General features: G+C 42.0%; 1 protein-coding gene across 4 annotated transcripts in view; it reads right to left on the bottom strand.

Annotated features, from left to right (window-relative positions):
- Nucleotides 1–1,539: 1,539 nt before the first annotated feature.
- The window catches only part of ccser1 (coiled-coil serine-rich protein 1), a 125,491-nt gene continuing 110,401 nt past the window's right edge, over nt 1,540–16,629 (bottom strand). For 2 of the 4 annotated variants that reach the window (XM_005452088.4, XM_005452087.4), the window contains exon 11: nt 1,540–6,302. In XM_005452088.4, coding sequence (XP_005452145.1) covers nt 5,478–6,302 — 825 coding nt within the window. In that variant the 3' untranslated portion in view covers nt 1,540–5,477. The remainder of the gene's footprint in view (nt 6,303–16,629) is intronic. The other 2 variants (XM_019365959.2, XM_005452091.4) reach the window with 2 other exon arrangements.

Below are 16,629 nucleotides of genomic sequence, written 5' to 3'. Positions count from 1 at the left end.
AAAAAAGACACATTTACCAGAGATTAAGATTCAGTTACATTAGACTACTCTTTATAAGCCATCTATCATGTTATACGTTAATGTTTTTGTGCAAATAATGCAGAAATATTCAAGAGAAAAAGTCAACAAGAATGTCAAGAACCATAGTTTTACTTTTACATCTTATGTTAATCATGTTAATAAGTCTGATGCAACTATAATCCATATTTTCCTAATAGCTTAATCCAACTAGTGTTACATCAGACAGTTTACAGCCTGGACAGATCACCAGTCCATTACAGAGCCAACACACAGAGACAGACAGCCATTCATGCCCACATGCATACCTACAGCCCATTTCCGCACACTGAAATGCATACGTGGGAGGAAAGTGGAGTACCTAAAAGAAACCCACGCAGTCTAAGAGAGAAGTCCACACAGAAAGGCTGCCCGCCAACAGGAATGAACATTCTTGCTGTCAGGAAACGGCACTGACCACCACAAACCACACACACACACACACACACACACACACACACAAAGAATAATTAATCAGAATACAAGTGTCTTAGATTTATGTGTTTTGGCACATGGCTAAGAAAACGAGCAAAACATATTTAAGGGGTTATCAGTTGTCAATATTAGCTGATGATTCATTTTCAGCTTTTCGGCAAGATCAGTCATCTAAATTTTTTGAACTGAATATCAAACACCAGAAAGGCTTATTTCACAGCCTCCGGAGGATTCAGCAGCAGCAGCAGCCGCACAGATACACATCCTGTCAATTATGTGAGCTCTTTGGACTTCAAAGCTCTGTTAATCAGAGCCTGTTTACTGATGTGCTGACCTCCTGTCCTATCAATTACAGCAAGTTAGTATCAGAACTGCTGTCTTCTGTGTGTGTGTGTATATACTCCTCAACCAGTCATAACATTACCAACACTAATTGAGTGAGTCCAGAAATGAGGAGCGTGCACAGGTCCTCCCTAAGGGGTAAACAGTAAAAGCCTACATTCCCCCCCCCCCCCCCCCCCCAAAAAAACCACACACACACACGCAGACAAACTTGTGCTAATGTAATTGATTTTCTAAACACTTCCATACTTTACGGTCACTGTCAAATGAAAACTTACTCCAATAGGTTGGAGGCTGATGTCAAATGAGGTAGAATTACTTCTGTCTGCACCCACTGCCGTGCACAACTCTTTAAAAGTCCACTCAAATGTTGTTGCTGGAAAAGTTTTTCCTCAGTCAATCTTGGCGAGCGATGGCCCCTAAGATTCTTTATTCATTGCTTTGTTGTATGTTCTACTTTCAGTCTTTGATTTTATTCATTCTTTTCTTTAGAGATTTGTGCAGCACAGTCTACCCAGCCTGAGACAGGGAACCCAGGTCCCTGAGATTTATTGCTTTATTGAGATGCACTTTTTAATGGAAGCAGAATCCATCACTCATTCTCACAGCTCAAGTGCATCCCAGCCTTTCTTCAGATACAACTGACTTTGCACCACTGATAATAGAAAATGGAATGAAAACATAAAACAGTAACAGATTCCACCATTTTTTTTCTCGGCAATTTTAATTATATTAAATATTAACAATAAGGACACAGTGGACAAAAAATAGTTCTCATATGAAGAAAGAAATGTGAGGGTGGGGGGGAAGAAAAATACTTTGGGTAAACATATACAGCAAAGCATACTGACCACCAGTTAGTCCTTTAAAAGAAGTTCCTGTCAAAGAGATAAAATTCCTAAACTTTAAAGAAGGATCAAGCAAACTCTGAAGAGTTTCTTTTTCTTCTTCCACATCCGTGTGGGTGGATTATTTCTAATAAACTGGTGGACTAACTGGTCAGGGATTCACAGCACGAGTCTACCCGAGAGTTTTGTACACTTAAGACATACATGTGAACCTGAAGAGGAAAAAGCAGTTTTAACAGATTATCATCGTTCACTTTCTGGAGCAAAAGGCTGAAGCAGGGAGAGAGAAAGTAGAATGACCTTCACACTTATTAAAACTGTCACATTTGCTTTCTGGCGTGTAACGAACAGTAACCTCTAATTACCTCTCGGTAATGTAAAAACAAAACAAATCCAGTTTTTGTTATATTTTAATCTTCTGTGTGAAAGCAAACAACACATTTGACCCCTGTTATCAATAGTGATCATATGAGAACACAAACCGTTCATGACAAATCTATATACAATTTATTCATTCAAAAAGAAAAAAACAAAACATGACTTAAATACAATAAGCACATTGAAGAGCTAGGACAGCATAAAAACTCTTTAATTCAATAAAATTCTAACAAGGACAGTTTTGTTATTACTGTAATGTCCGTTGTGGTTATTATCTTCACTAATATCTTTATTTATTAGTGCCAAGACACTTCTTATTAAACTGCTCCTATGGTGATAAACAAATAAATAAGGCAAAAATACCCAAAACAAAACAATAAATTACTCCACAACATATGTTTGTAGTGTCTTAAATCCACAACATGCTGCTAGGTGAAAGGAAAGAGATATTTAGAGGTACCACTTTTGCCGATTCTGGTTTCCTAACAGTTTATTCATTTAATCTGAAAAGGGAAAATGTCTTCACATAAGACCAGCCCATGCCACATTTCAACTGCTGTCTTATGTTTTCAGGTATTGACAAATGACATTAAACAGCAGCATACCTCTGTGGCAAGTTTTAAATTCAAACACAGTGGAAATGAGTGCAGCTGTGTACGAACACAGTGGAAAAAACAACACCTGAGTGGGCAGTGGAAACGGGGTTAAACACTCTCCTAAGACGTTTCACATGCCATCAGCTAAATTATGATGCATGCATAGATGAGGGATGTAAATAGAATTTCTTAAGAGGTCAGCCAGCGACAAAACATTGTTCCCCTCCACCTGTAAACAAACTGAGCAGGGAGTGTTTAGATCGCATTACAGCTGCGGTTTTTCAGTCCCGAGTCCTCAGGAGTCATATTACTGCCGCCTGTCTATCCTACCAGGTAGTTAATTGCATTTACCATGTGTAAAATTACTTCCCAACTAGAAAACTGGAATGAAAATCGGCAGCGCCGCGGGTCCCAAAGCTCAGGACTGAATGCCACTGCAACGGAGTCTGTAACAGACACGCTGTATGACAATACGAGCTGGGCTAGAGGAGCGAGCTAGAGTGGAGAGAGCAGGGGTGCGACAGAGGGGCAAGGAGGATGAAAGGAACAGAGAAATAAAAGCAGCTACAGATCACATGCTTCACAAGAGGGACGGAGGAGAATAAGCAGATTGCATACATGACAAAATAAGAAAATATGTAGAAGGTTGGAAAAAAAAAAAGGAGAAGAAAAAAACAGACAGGAAGGAGAGTTGTAGCTTCCATAGCTGGGAGCAGAGCTGCCATCCTTTAGGCTTTTCTTCACCTCTACCAGCCCCTTGACTCATGAAGTGTACATTACAACGCACACATGATTTATACAACTACCCTACAGCCTGGTGCTGGGACAGGAACAGACAAGGTCATGAACTTCTCTGAAATCTGTAGACGCTGGGAGCGGCGAACTACTCGTCTGCACTCGGCAGATGTGCGGGCTCCCACCGCCCGGCTAACATTAGAATATTTGTGTACTCCAAACCTGTCGGGAGTGGCAGGAGTGTTTGATAAGTCTTGCTGGCAGAGCAAATATATGCACCAGCGGCAGACGGAGCAGGTCGTTATGCAGTGTAGTTGTAAAAAGTTTCATCACTTATTAAAAGTTACATGTCTTGTCCCCAAACTGTGAATAATGTATGATTCAGCAGGTCAAGGAGGTTTCAGTTAATATCAATTTCAAAACAAAATGTGTGTGTCCCACTGTTCAAAACAGCTAAACTGCCGTTATACCAAAAATGCCATCTCATTAGGTCAGTTCTTTAAAGTGTAAGCAACAGAACTGAGATCAGGAAGATCTAACAAGGCTAACATATGAGGGCTGGGTATCAGAGGAAAAACTCGGTGCTCATGCTTCTGACAAATGGGAGAGTTTGTAAAACTGATTTTTGCTTCTTTCCTTTCTTTACTTGATCAAGTATATACGTTTCAACACTACATTTGTTTCATTATGTGCTTCTCTAAAAAATAATCAGACTGATTGATTCCATCAGTGACGTAGTTTTTCTTCCTGAATCCCAAAAACTGAGAAAGCACCAGTAAGTTTAATACCCAGCCCTGAAGAAGACTTGAAGGGTTTCATTCCAAAACCTGACACCTTTTTTTCCCCCTCATTTTTTGAAGAAATGCATCAAACTGCTTGTGCCAAATTGAGAAACCGTGCTCTGCTCGAAGACCTCGCTGGGATTTTGCGAAACTTTATATAGGTGTCATATTGTTCATGTCGCAGGGATCTCGTTTTTAAATGAAACCCTTCACTTCAGCTTTTGCACTCTACTAATCTAACATTGTAGGTACATGTTGATTCTTGTATATAATGCAAGTAATTTTGCACAAAAACAACAGTGGTCCAGATTGAAGGACAGAATAAATCTAATTATTTATGTGAGCAGAAGGAGGGACGTTTCTTTCTATACAAACTGTCTCTTATGATTCCCTTCTTTAAACACTGACATCAATCTCCACACCAAGAAATTGTTATGAAAAGACTAAAAAGTCGCCCCAATCCCGGTTTTGTTGCAGTACAAAATGCTCACCTGTATCGTTTCATAAATCTTAGAAAGCATGCAGTAAAAGGGTCGTATCTGTTCGTCTAAACATGTTCCTTAATCTGGACCTTAAGTGGACGTCAAGCAATGAGGATTTGATCTGATGCAGGATTTGGCAATGTGAGAATATATATATATATATCCTTAGAAGCGCAATTCATGGCAAGTCCCATAGTTCCTTAAGCAGCAGATGGTTTTCACTATTTAAAAAAAAAGGTTAGATAAATGGATAAAAAATACAATCTCAACAATGCACACATCTCATCTCTGTTCGCTTTCACCACCCTGTTACATGTGCAGATAGTGAAGCGGAGATATCACAGATGATGTCTCTGTGTCGGGAGTGTGTATTTTAATGTGTGCATGACAAGATTTGCGTATGTGTGCATGGATTTGAGGTTGTGAGTTTGTGTGCACTTTGTGTGTCTGTGGGCGTAAGCACATCTAAACTGTCAGCATGACACAACGTGGGAGGTCTGACAGACGGGTGAGTGCCTTTTTCATACTCACAGTTAGATGTGTGTGTGTGTGTGTGTGTGTGTGTGTGTGTGCACTTGTAGCTAAGTGTTTGTTTATCAGAGCAAATTTATGAACAAAATGTCAGCAAAGGGCTCGTCTGGATTGCAAAGAGAGACAAATGTGATTGTAAGCGCGCACGGTTCATGATTCAGGGCGATACTGAGGCAGTGAAACATGGACAACTCGTACTGAAGGAGCAGCAGTTTTGCTTTTAAGTCACTATGTTGTCACTTAGGTTGATGATATGGCTGCTTATAGGTGGAATCGTGTGACTGTGTGCCCTCAACTGTCTCTCTGTGTCAGAGCTTGCAGTTCGGCAGTATGTAGGGAATGTTGGAGGAAGACATTTTTGCGACTGTAGCTATGCAGAGACAGCGGGCCTCGAGGTGGTTGTCCCAAACGGCCGGTAAACGTGGAGGATGAGGAGGAAGAAGAGGAGGCGGAGGAAGGAGTAGGAGGCGGAGGGGAGACTTGCTCAGATGAAGAGATGCTAGCAGAGGGGCTCCCTCTGCTCACCAGACTGTGGAGACTTGAAGAAGCACTGGCCCCAACTGCACGAGGGATCTGGCTGGGGGGATGGTGATCTCCTCCTCCTCCTGCTCCTCCTCCTCTCCTCACTCCACCTGGCAGACTTGCTCCTCCTCCTCCTCCTGGAGTTAAGGACTCTGCAGAAGAAGAGGATACCCCCTCCAGTAGCTTGGAGGACAGTGATGTAACTGGAGAATGAGTACCAGCCACCGAATTGGACACTGGGCATTGATTCTGACTGAGGCCCGGGTGTGAAACTTGGAGCTGGGCCGGTGTGGTAGACGAGCTTTGGGCTGACGCTGCAGAAGTGGCAGAGGACAGGTTGGAGGAGCCTGGAGCCAGGTTTAGAACAGGGTTACGGGCCACCGACTGTGCCAAGACCCCCTGGTGATGGCGCTCCTCCCTGGCAGTGTGCCGCTCAGAAGCAGAAGGCCGGCTATGCAGAGGTGGATAGTGTTGGGGGAAGTGCTGGTTAGAGAGGTCCCCTACGAGTGCACCCCGCACCACCCTTCGCTCCCTTGGGGCCAGACTGGTGCTGCTGCTGTTGCCGAGTCCTGACCACCGGCCTGGATGATTGGTCTGAGAGAGAAGCAGAAAAAAAAGGAAAGGGCAGAAGTTAAACAGACTTTATAATTTACTCTGTCAGGGAACGTGTGATGTGAATCTGCCATTTTCCCAAAATTATTTACTGAGCATGTCTGGAGTGCAAAGGAGAGGCAGCGAGTAAAAACACAGACAGACAGAGACAAATAGTGAGTCAGGGAACACGAGACAAGGAGAGTGCTGCTGTGTGCTCAGTATAGATTGTTAATTGGGTGACATTTGGCGAATGATGTCTTTGGGTTCCTGCAGCTTCATCTAATTGTTTCTAAACGAACCGGAACCCTGCTCACTAAAGAAAGTGAAGAACAGACTCACAAATACCACTGAGAGACACGCACACATTAGCACACAAACAGGACGCGGTAACGTGTGGACGCATGGAGATATCCACTCGAGGTATGTGCAAATCCCCACTCACGAAGCAATGTGGTGCCATTCTCTTTCTATCACACGTAAACACACACACACACACACACACACACACACACACACACACACACACAAGCTCAATGGGGAAGATGGCACATAAAGTTAGATGGCAGAAACAGAAGCCACCTGTTTTCTTTCACACTCCACTGCAGCCCCTTATGCAACATATCTCATCACTGCCCCCTTCTTTCTCTCTCAAACTCTCTCTCTCACACACACATTACCAAAATAACACTGGGACTAAGTGCGCAATGTTCACTATAGAAATGCAATCTCATCCGACACTGAACCTCAGGGGAAAGTAAGCCGAGTTGACATTTGCCAACACAATGGTTGTGTGTGTGTGTGTGTTTTCCTGTGTATGGCGTGCATATGCATGAGCATGTGTAAGTGCGCATGTATGCCTGCGCAACATGACGTGCATGTGCTTTCCTCATATTTCCACGCAACCGTACACGCAAATTAACACCAAAAGAAATGTAATTACTGCGCCGAGGTTGTCGACAGGAATTTGGGGTGAAAGGTAGAAATGCAATTAGCCAGAACATAGCTAACCGAATAAATGCAGTATAACAATGGAAACGCTAATTCAATGAAACAGTTTTTATTCATGAGCTAATACGGTCGCCTTGAAATGAAATTAAAAAAATGAAGGGGGAGAGAAAGTGGAGTAATTTCTAAGAAAGTGAGAAGATGGAGGTCCGTGTTACAAATTGTGCTTATTAGGCCGCTGTTGGTTATAAAGTATAGAACGAAAGAATGAGTAAAAAACTGTGAAATGAGGAGTCTGTAGGTTTATAGCTGTTTCTTAGCAAACTCCAGCCAAATTAAAATGTAAGTCCTTAATCATATTTAAGAGATGATCGTAATCTAAATGTACTATTATGATTCTTACACATGCTGGGGCAAAAGGTAACACATGCCAAAGGCCGCTCACCAGCAGTGTCTTCCTCTAAGCCTTTCAGGTCAGTCCCACTGTCCTATTTTCCAGCACTGACATCCATCAATGATCCAGCAGAGCAGCAATTTTAACCAAATTTACTTCCTACACATTCGACCACTGTTTGTGTCCGCTGTGTGCCATTGGAGTCAATTTACATCAAATAAAGCAAAAGTGTGTGATTTTCATTAAAATAACATATTACTGTAGTGCCGATGTCAACTCAAATACAAATTAAGGCACTGGCTTTACTAAAAGCGCATTTTGGGTCATTAGTTTGAAAAAATCCAAACCTTTTAGCACATGGTACATACATTTAATGAGTATTTAGAGAGACATAATTAATGAAGTAGCCCTTTTCAAGCAGCGAAAAAAAAATGAAGTAGCCCTGATTATAATATGTTGTTGAAAATTTCAGCTGGTGAAATGGCATGTGAAAGCCTCCAGCTACTGAACACCACCAGACTTTTAATATCTTAGTTACTAAGGTGCTATATCTAGCTTCTTTTTTAAATTTCAAAGTGTTCTATGAGGATTTAGTTGTGACTGTGCTTGGCACTGATTTAGTCTGAGGGGGTGTAGAGTATGATGTGGGTTAAATATGATAAGAAAACACATTCCTGAGGGGGAAAAACTGAACAAAACTGAAGTCGACCTTTCTTTGAACGTTTTTGTTCTTGCTACTGATTTTCAACAGTGGAACTTGAAGATAATTTAAAGTGAATGTCTTTCCTTTTTTGGTTTAATAATGCCCGTTTTTTACTGGCATATACATAACAAATGTGACACAGCCACTGCTTTCAGAATAGATGGGATGCTCACAGTTTGTCTTTTGTACTGACTCCACTCCTGAGCTTGGTTCTGCTGGAGGTTTCTTCCTGTTAAAAGGGAGTTTTTCCTTCCCACTGTTGCCAAGTGATTGCTTATAGTGGGTTCTTGGGGTTTTGTCTCAATTATTGTAAGGCACTCTACCTTAGAATACAAAGCATCTTGAGGCAAGTGTTGTGAGTTGGGGTTATATAAATAAAACTGAATTGAATTAAATCACTATATTAAATGAAAGCAGTACAAACCAATAACACACAATAGATTTTGCCAGTTTCTTTCATTTGATTTTTTTTTTTTAACGACTTTCAATTAAATTCTGGGGAAAGAGTCACAGCTTAATAAAAAATGTTGACTACAAAAAGACTGTTACAGCCTTAATCTGTCCATGCGGCCTGTCTCTAATGCTTGTAATGCTCCACCTACAGTATACAGAAACATAAAAGCAGTAGCTGACAGACTCACTGGGTTCAGAAATCAAAAATTGGAACTGAAGCCAAGCAATCTCCATTTTAACGGTTCCGTCTATATGCTTTCATGTCCAATAAAACTACAACAACGCTCAGCCAAAATGTCAGACACTGTCATTGTCTATACAATTTACTTAAAGAGCTTTGGGAGTGGATCGCAGCTTTCTAATGGGCTTTAATGGGTGGATAAATAGTACAAGACTCCTTGTGAATTCCTTGATCTAATTAAGAGTGAGAATTTTCATTTCAGCCAAATTTTCTTCACGGGGCGCTGTGAAAAACATGAGGGAATTGCAACAGCGTTGAATCTCGACTGTGGTGTTGCAGGTTTATGTGGGACGACTTAATTAGGGCTAAATCGCCAATCTTATAAAAAAAAATCTGTAGTGTTATTCCACTCTCAGTCATTTGAGAAAACAACAGAAGGTAAAGCGAGAACAGTAAGATACAAATTGGCAGGCAACTTTAAAGGAAATAATTACCAGGCACAGTACAAGAGTTAGTTGTAGAGACATATGCTCTCTATCAAAGAGACTTTTCTTATCCAAATTAGAAGGATAGAGATACTCAGTGACAATGACTCAAATAAAAGCAAACTGGTAAAAGTTGGGTGTATGTGAGTGTACAGGAGGGACATCATGGGGGGGGGGAAAGGTCAAGCAAAAAAGTAAACAAAAGGAAAGGGAAGAAATGAGAAGGTGATTGAAAACAGAGATAAAGAAAAATGAGTCCAAAAGTAGAGCGGACAGGAAAGTGCACAGAGAAAGTGAACAGGAGAGATTTACAAACTCAGGTGTCCTTTCTCAAGTACACGCTCTGCGGCAAGCAGGCTGCCTCTTTGCCACTGACAGAACAGCCTGTGTGTGCGCAAACACTCTGGAGAGTCTCTCTTTCACACACTGTCCTAAAAATACACATACATACACCCACGCGCACACGTACACTAGTCATTGGTAAATCAGAGTGATTTAAAGGGGGCCCTCTCCTGCGGGCTCGGTTTTTATTGGGCAGTGAAGAATGGAGCAATGTTGTAAGGGCCAAGTTTGCATAAAAGACTTCCTTAAAACCCTAAAACAACCCTATACAATGTTTGCTATCTCCTGTCTTGGTAATTTTTATATTGGGAGAAGAGCCAGTGCGGGAGATTTATTTTATGACTTTTGCTTGCAGTGCAGCAAAGTAAAAGCTACATTCAGGTGTAACACAGGCCCAATGTGAGGAAAATACTCCCATGTAATTGCCATCAATCACACACCACGGCCCAGTATCCCGACACCCACACGCCTAACTCTAATGAAGGCCAGGGGGATGAAACGCATCGGACCCCAAAACTTTGCAGCTCGAGATAAGAGAGGCAAAACTTTGTCACTGTGAATTCTGTATATTCTGTGACACCCACATACTTTGAACAAAGTAATCCTGTGGTTCTTTGGATGTGTGAAACGCTGGGGTGTTTGGTACAGATACAATAACAGTGCAGTACACCCACATAGATGGTACTCTAAATCCTATTTAGACTATAACCAAATACATTTTCCAATTGTGATGCAGTAGCCGAAACCATCCAACCTTTCCTGTGCTGCATGCTAGACAGTCTCATATATATTTGCTTGAATATTTATGTCCAGTGTGATGGAAAAGTAGAGTTGGAAACATCCATAAAACAGTAAAATGGATCCTTATTATGGGATTTAAAAAAGAGAAATAAAGTGCACTGAGGCTTACAACAAACCAGTCCTCATGCACTAACAGTACTACCCACAGGTTTACAACCATGTTTGAAAGTGGAGTAGTAATAGAAGCAGGTCAGACAAGCTGAGAAACATGATGTCAGCACTCCTGAAATCCCACAATGCCCTAACTAGCATTTCCTATGCCCTGATAGAAATATTGAATATTCACAGACAAGGTGTGTGCAAGAAGAGTCTCCGCGGGCACTTTGCTGGATAAATAATCAACAATCAAACGAGGGGTGAAACTAAGCCTGGGCTGGTGTCTCAAGGCCATAGCCTACCTTTACTTTGAAGATGCTGGTTTTCATCAATACACACCCCCTTATGGAAGTGAATCTCTTGCACAGCTTGTAGCGGCAAGCCTTGCTTTCCCTCACTCAGATTAGTCTTCTTTCTTTGTCTCCCCTCTGATCCTCGTCTCTCCACACCATTTCTCTATACAACTTTCCCAACTTCGAACTGCTCTCTCGCTCTGCGGCTCACCTCTCTTGAACTTTTATTCAAAAGATGTGCAGTAAATCCACATAATCATAGCAGTAAGAACAGCAGTGGACATGGCAAAACGAGTAAATAAGATTTTATATGTATATCGCTTTTGTTGAAATTAGTTCAGACGAATTATAGAACAGGAATGGAATTTTTCTGTTGTTGGAGTCTTTTAATTAAGCTATAAGTTTTAACAGTTGAACATTTAATAGGTTTACCCAGCGTTTGACTCTTTGCCAGTGCCTGCTCAGTCCCACGTTTCAGTTTAATTTCTCATTCAGTGAATGCTAATGCTTTCAACTGTGCGATTATTTGCATTTTGGAGGTTACCTCTCTGACAGCTTGCTCTGGACTGCTGGCAAAATACACCGAGTTTGTGGACCATCCCAGGATGCATGATAATAGTCGTCAAATATGCTCTCTTTCCACGCATTGTTATTCTTTACTTGTCTCTCACCTTTTGTCCCCCCTCTTGACCTCCCTTCTTCTCTTATTTCTCAGCTTATTACCCACTCTGTCCTTTCTTTTGTCCCTTCTTTTCTCTCTTTCTTTTGTTATGTAACTTGCTGGTTAAGAGTGCCAGTGGCAGGCAGGCTGAATAGGACCTGACAGCCGGAGGACTGATGGTTTGGTACAGCAGTCTGGAGACCACAGCGAGAGAGAGAGATTGGAGGTAGGAAAAGTTTTCTCCCCCTTCTAGGTGGTGACAGTTGGGGTGGGTATGGGGCTGAGATGATGAAGAAAGATGGAGAATAAGAGGGGACTAAAGTTGAGCTGTCACTCCAACCCACACTGCAGCACACTGCCAACCAGTTGGCTGAATGTCACATCCTGGACCTTCCCAACAGAGGCGCATACTGAGAGGCAGACCACTAATGTGATGCACTGCACAGCTAATCGGCTCACAGTGCCACCAATCTTCAATGCCGTCACAGTGCTTTTGTAAAATTATCGACTTTAGGCTGATGTTATATTGAGTAACAGCATCCCGACACACTGAACTGCTGCAGCCCATATCAAAGAGGGTTGTCTGTCGGTAACTTGATAAATATTTAGATTTACAATATCTTAGGCAGGGCAGCTTCACTGCATATCAGTGTGGCTGAAGGCCTGAATATATTACAGTGTTTAAAGCTTAGTCATCAGTTGCCTATTTGCAAATTTGGGAAAGAAAACAAACTTGGCTTCAGGGAAAAGTTGCAACTTGTAACCATATCTGAATGCCCCATAAGCCATTACGAGTAAACAACTACTAGCTTGATGCCTCTGTAATATTCAAGATTGTCTGTCCACTGGCTTGCTTGTCATTATTATAGTGTTAATGCACACAAAGAAAGTTTGCTTATCTGATCTAAAAAATTCACAATAACTTCCAGCACACGGTTCTGTTAATCAACTGGGGAGATTAGGACAATTGCAGCAAACACTGCGCAATCATAATGCAAATTAGTCTACAGTGTTCTCTAATGACTTTTTGAATAGCCATAAACTGTTTAAAGCAACTAGAAACATTGATAGAAATGCTACAGAGAGAGACTTTTCGTGAATGAACCAATCGGCTGGATTTTCAAATTCGTTTGTTTTTGGTGTTGTTAGGAAATACCGCTGCTTGTAATAGTTGACTGACTGACATTATGTGTTGCCTGGCAACAGTAAGGCTCGTCTCACTGATTAAGTGATCTGGATCACTGCAGGGAATGGGACCATCAACATTCACATCAGTTTAAAGACCTCCGATGTGATCACCGCCAAATACTGGAGTTGCTGAACAAGGGTCTGATCAGTGATTTTATGTCAGTACTTATGATTGTGGGTGTTGAAAAGTGTATAGCGCTAGGTCTTCAAATTCCTCCCAGGGCAAAAAAAAAAAAAAGAAGCGGGTTGGCGAGTACCGAAGCCAGTACCATGCTGCGGACAGGAGGCCTAATGAGGTTTCTTGAGCAGCTCTGATAGGCATGGATGCTGAGAGTCTGGCATTGCTCATCAACCACCACCTCCAACAGGTCTGTGCGTGCAGGCACATAGGCATGTGTCTTGCGTGTGTGTGTGTAATCATGGCAAAACTCATCGACCACCAGCATGTGCCAATATGCTTGGTGAACACTGCCCAGAACCACAAGCAAGAGGAGTGGGATGTAAAAGCAAAGGGAGTGAACAAGTAAAGATGAGGGGAGGAAACGAGTGAGGGTGAAAACTGGGGGTGAAGAAATGAAAATGAAACAGCGAAGTGGACTGAAAGGGTAGAGTGGAGGAGGAGATGTAGAGGGAAAACGAGGACAAAAAAGGTAAAAGACAAAGACAGAATAAGGAGCTAAAACAGGGAGAAAAGAGGGGTCATAGAAAAAAGGCAAGGGGATGACACGGTGCTAAAACAGGTGGTGAAACAACAAAGGAACAGAGAAGAGGCCAAAGTGTAGATGGGTCAGATGGATGAGAGGTACTCTAGGGGACAAAGTGAGAATAAAAGGTGCCAGCACTGACCCAAAGTTACAGAAGACAATAGAGATAATTAGGAAATGCAGAGACATGGTCAATGTTAGAACAGTGGCATCGATATGAGGCAAGAAAGCAACGTGGTGGAGCAGAACATTCACTCCTCAAGAGGAATTATGTGTGAATGCCAATTTCTAGTTCCCATTGGTATCCACACAAAAAAGGCTTTATTTCCCAATGAAATGCGTCAGTAAAAGTCATAAAGGCTAGCTCATGTACACCAACACCTCAACATATATCATGTGGTTGGAAGTAGTGGTTTTAGTATAAACAAGAGCACAATTATATTTGAAATAATTGCTGGGGCATGCATGCTCGTCATGTGCTGCTGCTATTAATTGTGGCTCAGGCAGGATTATTTTGTTACCTTTTTGGTTGCAAGCAAAAAAACATAAAATCTGACTGATTTTTAGTTTCTCTCCTGTATCTCTCCTTATGCTCTCCAGTTGGATTGATTGCTGCACTTGGCTGCCCCCTCCGGGTGTCAACATGGTCCCCACTGATGCTGTCTAATTATTGCAGAGACTGTGATCTATGCACCATTACTCTGTGCCTAATACGTTCCTGTAAGCTGTCACTACTGCTCACTCTGTAAGTGCACAATACTTACTGACTGTGTACTTCGCTGTCAGTGCTAACCCACTATTCCCAAACTGCATTTCACTGAACTTCTATCCGGTTGTCAAACTAAGTTGACAGCATTGCATTACCAGGGGCTTTCCTCAAAATGAGGATCCCTGGCCATACCTAGAGCTGGACTCTTGGCAGTGTCCCTTCTGTTGGCCTGACATCCTTTTTTTCCCTCGCTGAGACCTGGCAGAAGACCTGGGATTATTCCACCTTAATCAGGCTAGCACCGTAGGCTTATCATTCTTCTATCAGTCTCACCCTCGAGGCTGCGGGGGTGTGAAAGCTGTACTGTCTTCCTATATGCCCAAGGCTTGTACTGTAACCCTTAAAGAGCCTGCGTGCATGGCGATTAATCACTCCACATTTTATTGCACTGCTCAGTAAGCTCTGTAAGTGTTTAAACTTGGCTATTTCACACCCCTTCATCCGCACAAGAAGTATCTTCAGGACGGCAGATTTAAATTCTCAAAATGTCATCAGGCTAGAATATTTTCTCCTCTGGCCAAATCACACAGACATACACACCTATCTGCCTAAATGCTCACTTATATGTCATTTCCTGCAGCACGTACAGAGCATCCATCCTCTCCCAGTTTCACTCAACAGTCACTGGATCAAAAGAGCGTTAGTGCTGCTTCAATTACATATACTATCAACCTATTTGGCAACGCTGACAATGCTTCGATTTAGCATAAAAGCAAAGCGTCTCTCTTCTTTTACTCCAATAATGTAATTTATGCATGGGGGACCTGGCAAAGTGGTTGGTTTTAATTTTTCCAGGAGTCATTTATCAATGACTCATTGTGCATGTGATGAATGTAGACAAACAAAAATATGAGTTGTAAAGTCTGCAATAAAGAATGGTGGCTTGACAGTTTAGCAGAATAGATCAAAGAGTGACAGTAAGGAAAATAATGAAGACTGTAATAATGACAGTGTGCTGAGGACTGTCAGAGCGATACATCATGTGGGAGAACTTAGCGGTGGTGCTGAAAGTGTGCGAGTCTGGACATCTTTACAGAGATGTGCACCTTTATAAATATTGTGTGAGGCCGCAGAGTGGCCTGCAACACAATTGTGGGCAGTAATGGAGTATGAAGATGATGGCAGAGGTGTGCACCAAGCCACACACACACAAACACACACACACACACACACACCCTCCCACCCTCCTGTCAGTTGCTGCTGCTGATGAGTTCCTTTCCCAGTTTCTCATCTTGCACTGTGTGACAACCCAGGTGGGCTGAAAGAATACAGGAAATCGGAAAGGTGAGGGTGAGGGGGAAAAATGATGGATGAAGAGAATTCCAAAGAGGAAGAAGAAATAGGTAGATTTTCCATTAAATGTCTGGGAGGCCTGATGATAACACTGCATCTGCCACCTGTGTCATCACGTTGAAAATAACTGACTGCCCTGCTGCTCCCACACTCCACTCGATGAGAGAGAGAAGGAAAAAGGAGGGCGATCGAGCGTTCTCCCATCACATATTTACAAAGGTTACTTAGCTACTTATCACATTTGCCAAAAAATGCAGAATAAGGAGGCAGATTATTAGCACGTGGAGCTTCAAAGGATAATAAAAGCTTTATAACTGTGCAGTGAACACAAACACACGCGTATAATGAATTACTTGCTTTTTTTTGATTGTTAAAGACAGATGCCACAGACTGGCATACTGTGCCTGACGAGCTAGAGCCGCCACACACTGGCAGAGAACCAAATATTGTTTCACTGGCAGATGTGGGAATGTGGCCACACCGACAGGAAAGTAAATAATTAATGCTACCGATTTTTGAGAAGAGATTTGTGGTAGAAATTTGTGTCTGCAAAGGAACTCTTAGCAGGATAAGCGGAGCAGAATTGCAATTCCAGAGCTCCTGGAAAGAATCCAGAAAGACATAATTTTTCCAAATGAGACACATTTTCCAAATGAGGTTGGGCACAGAAAATGAGTTTGCAAAAGTTATTTTGTTCTAATTATGTTTTAATGAACTATTTTTGTTCTGAATAATTGAATCTTTTCTCCTATAAAAGCCACAGAGATCATTAGCCTACATTCTACATTGGTGTTGTCATTGTTTCTGCACCGTGTCCCATTTTTAGCCTTGTTATCAGCAGATACATTAAAAGGCACTATTTAAATCACTACCCATTCCATAGCAGTTAGACCAACCAGCCTCACTGGGAAGATTATCTGCAGGGAGCCACAGTACACCAACCCTAAATTTGAGGAAAACAAGAGCTGAATTTGAAGTAGCTAGAAAACACAAAATGCACTCTATTTATACAAATGTGA

Source organism: Oreochromis niloticus, linkage group LG12 (genome assembly GCF_001858045.2).
Source record: "Oreochromis niloticus isolate F11D_XX linkage group LG12, O_niloticus_UMD_NMBU, whole genome shotgun sequence".
NCBI lineage: Eukaryota > Metazoa > Chordata > Actinopteri > Cichliformes > Cichlidae > Oreochromis > Oreochromis niloticus.
This window is presented reverse-complemented; position numbering and strand designations above follow the sequence as displayed.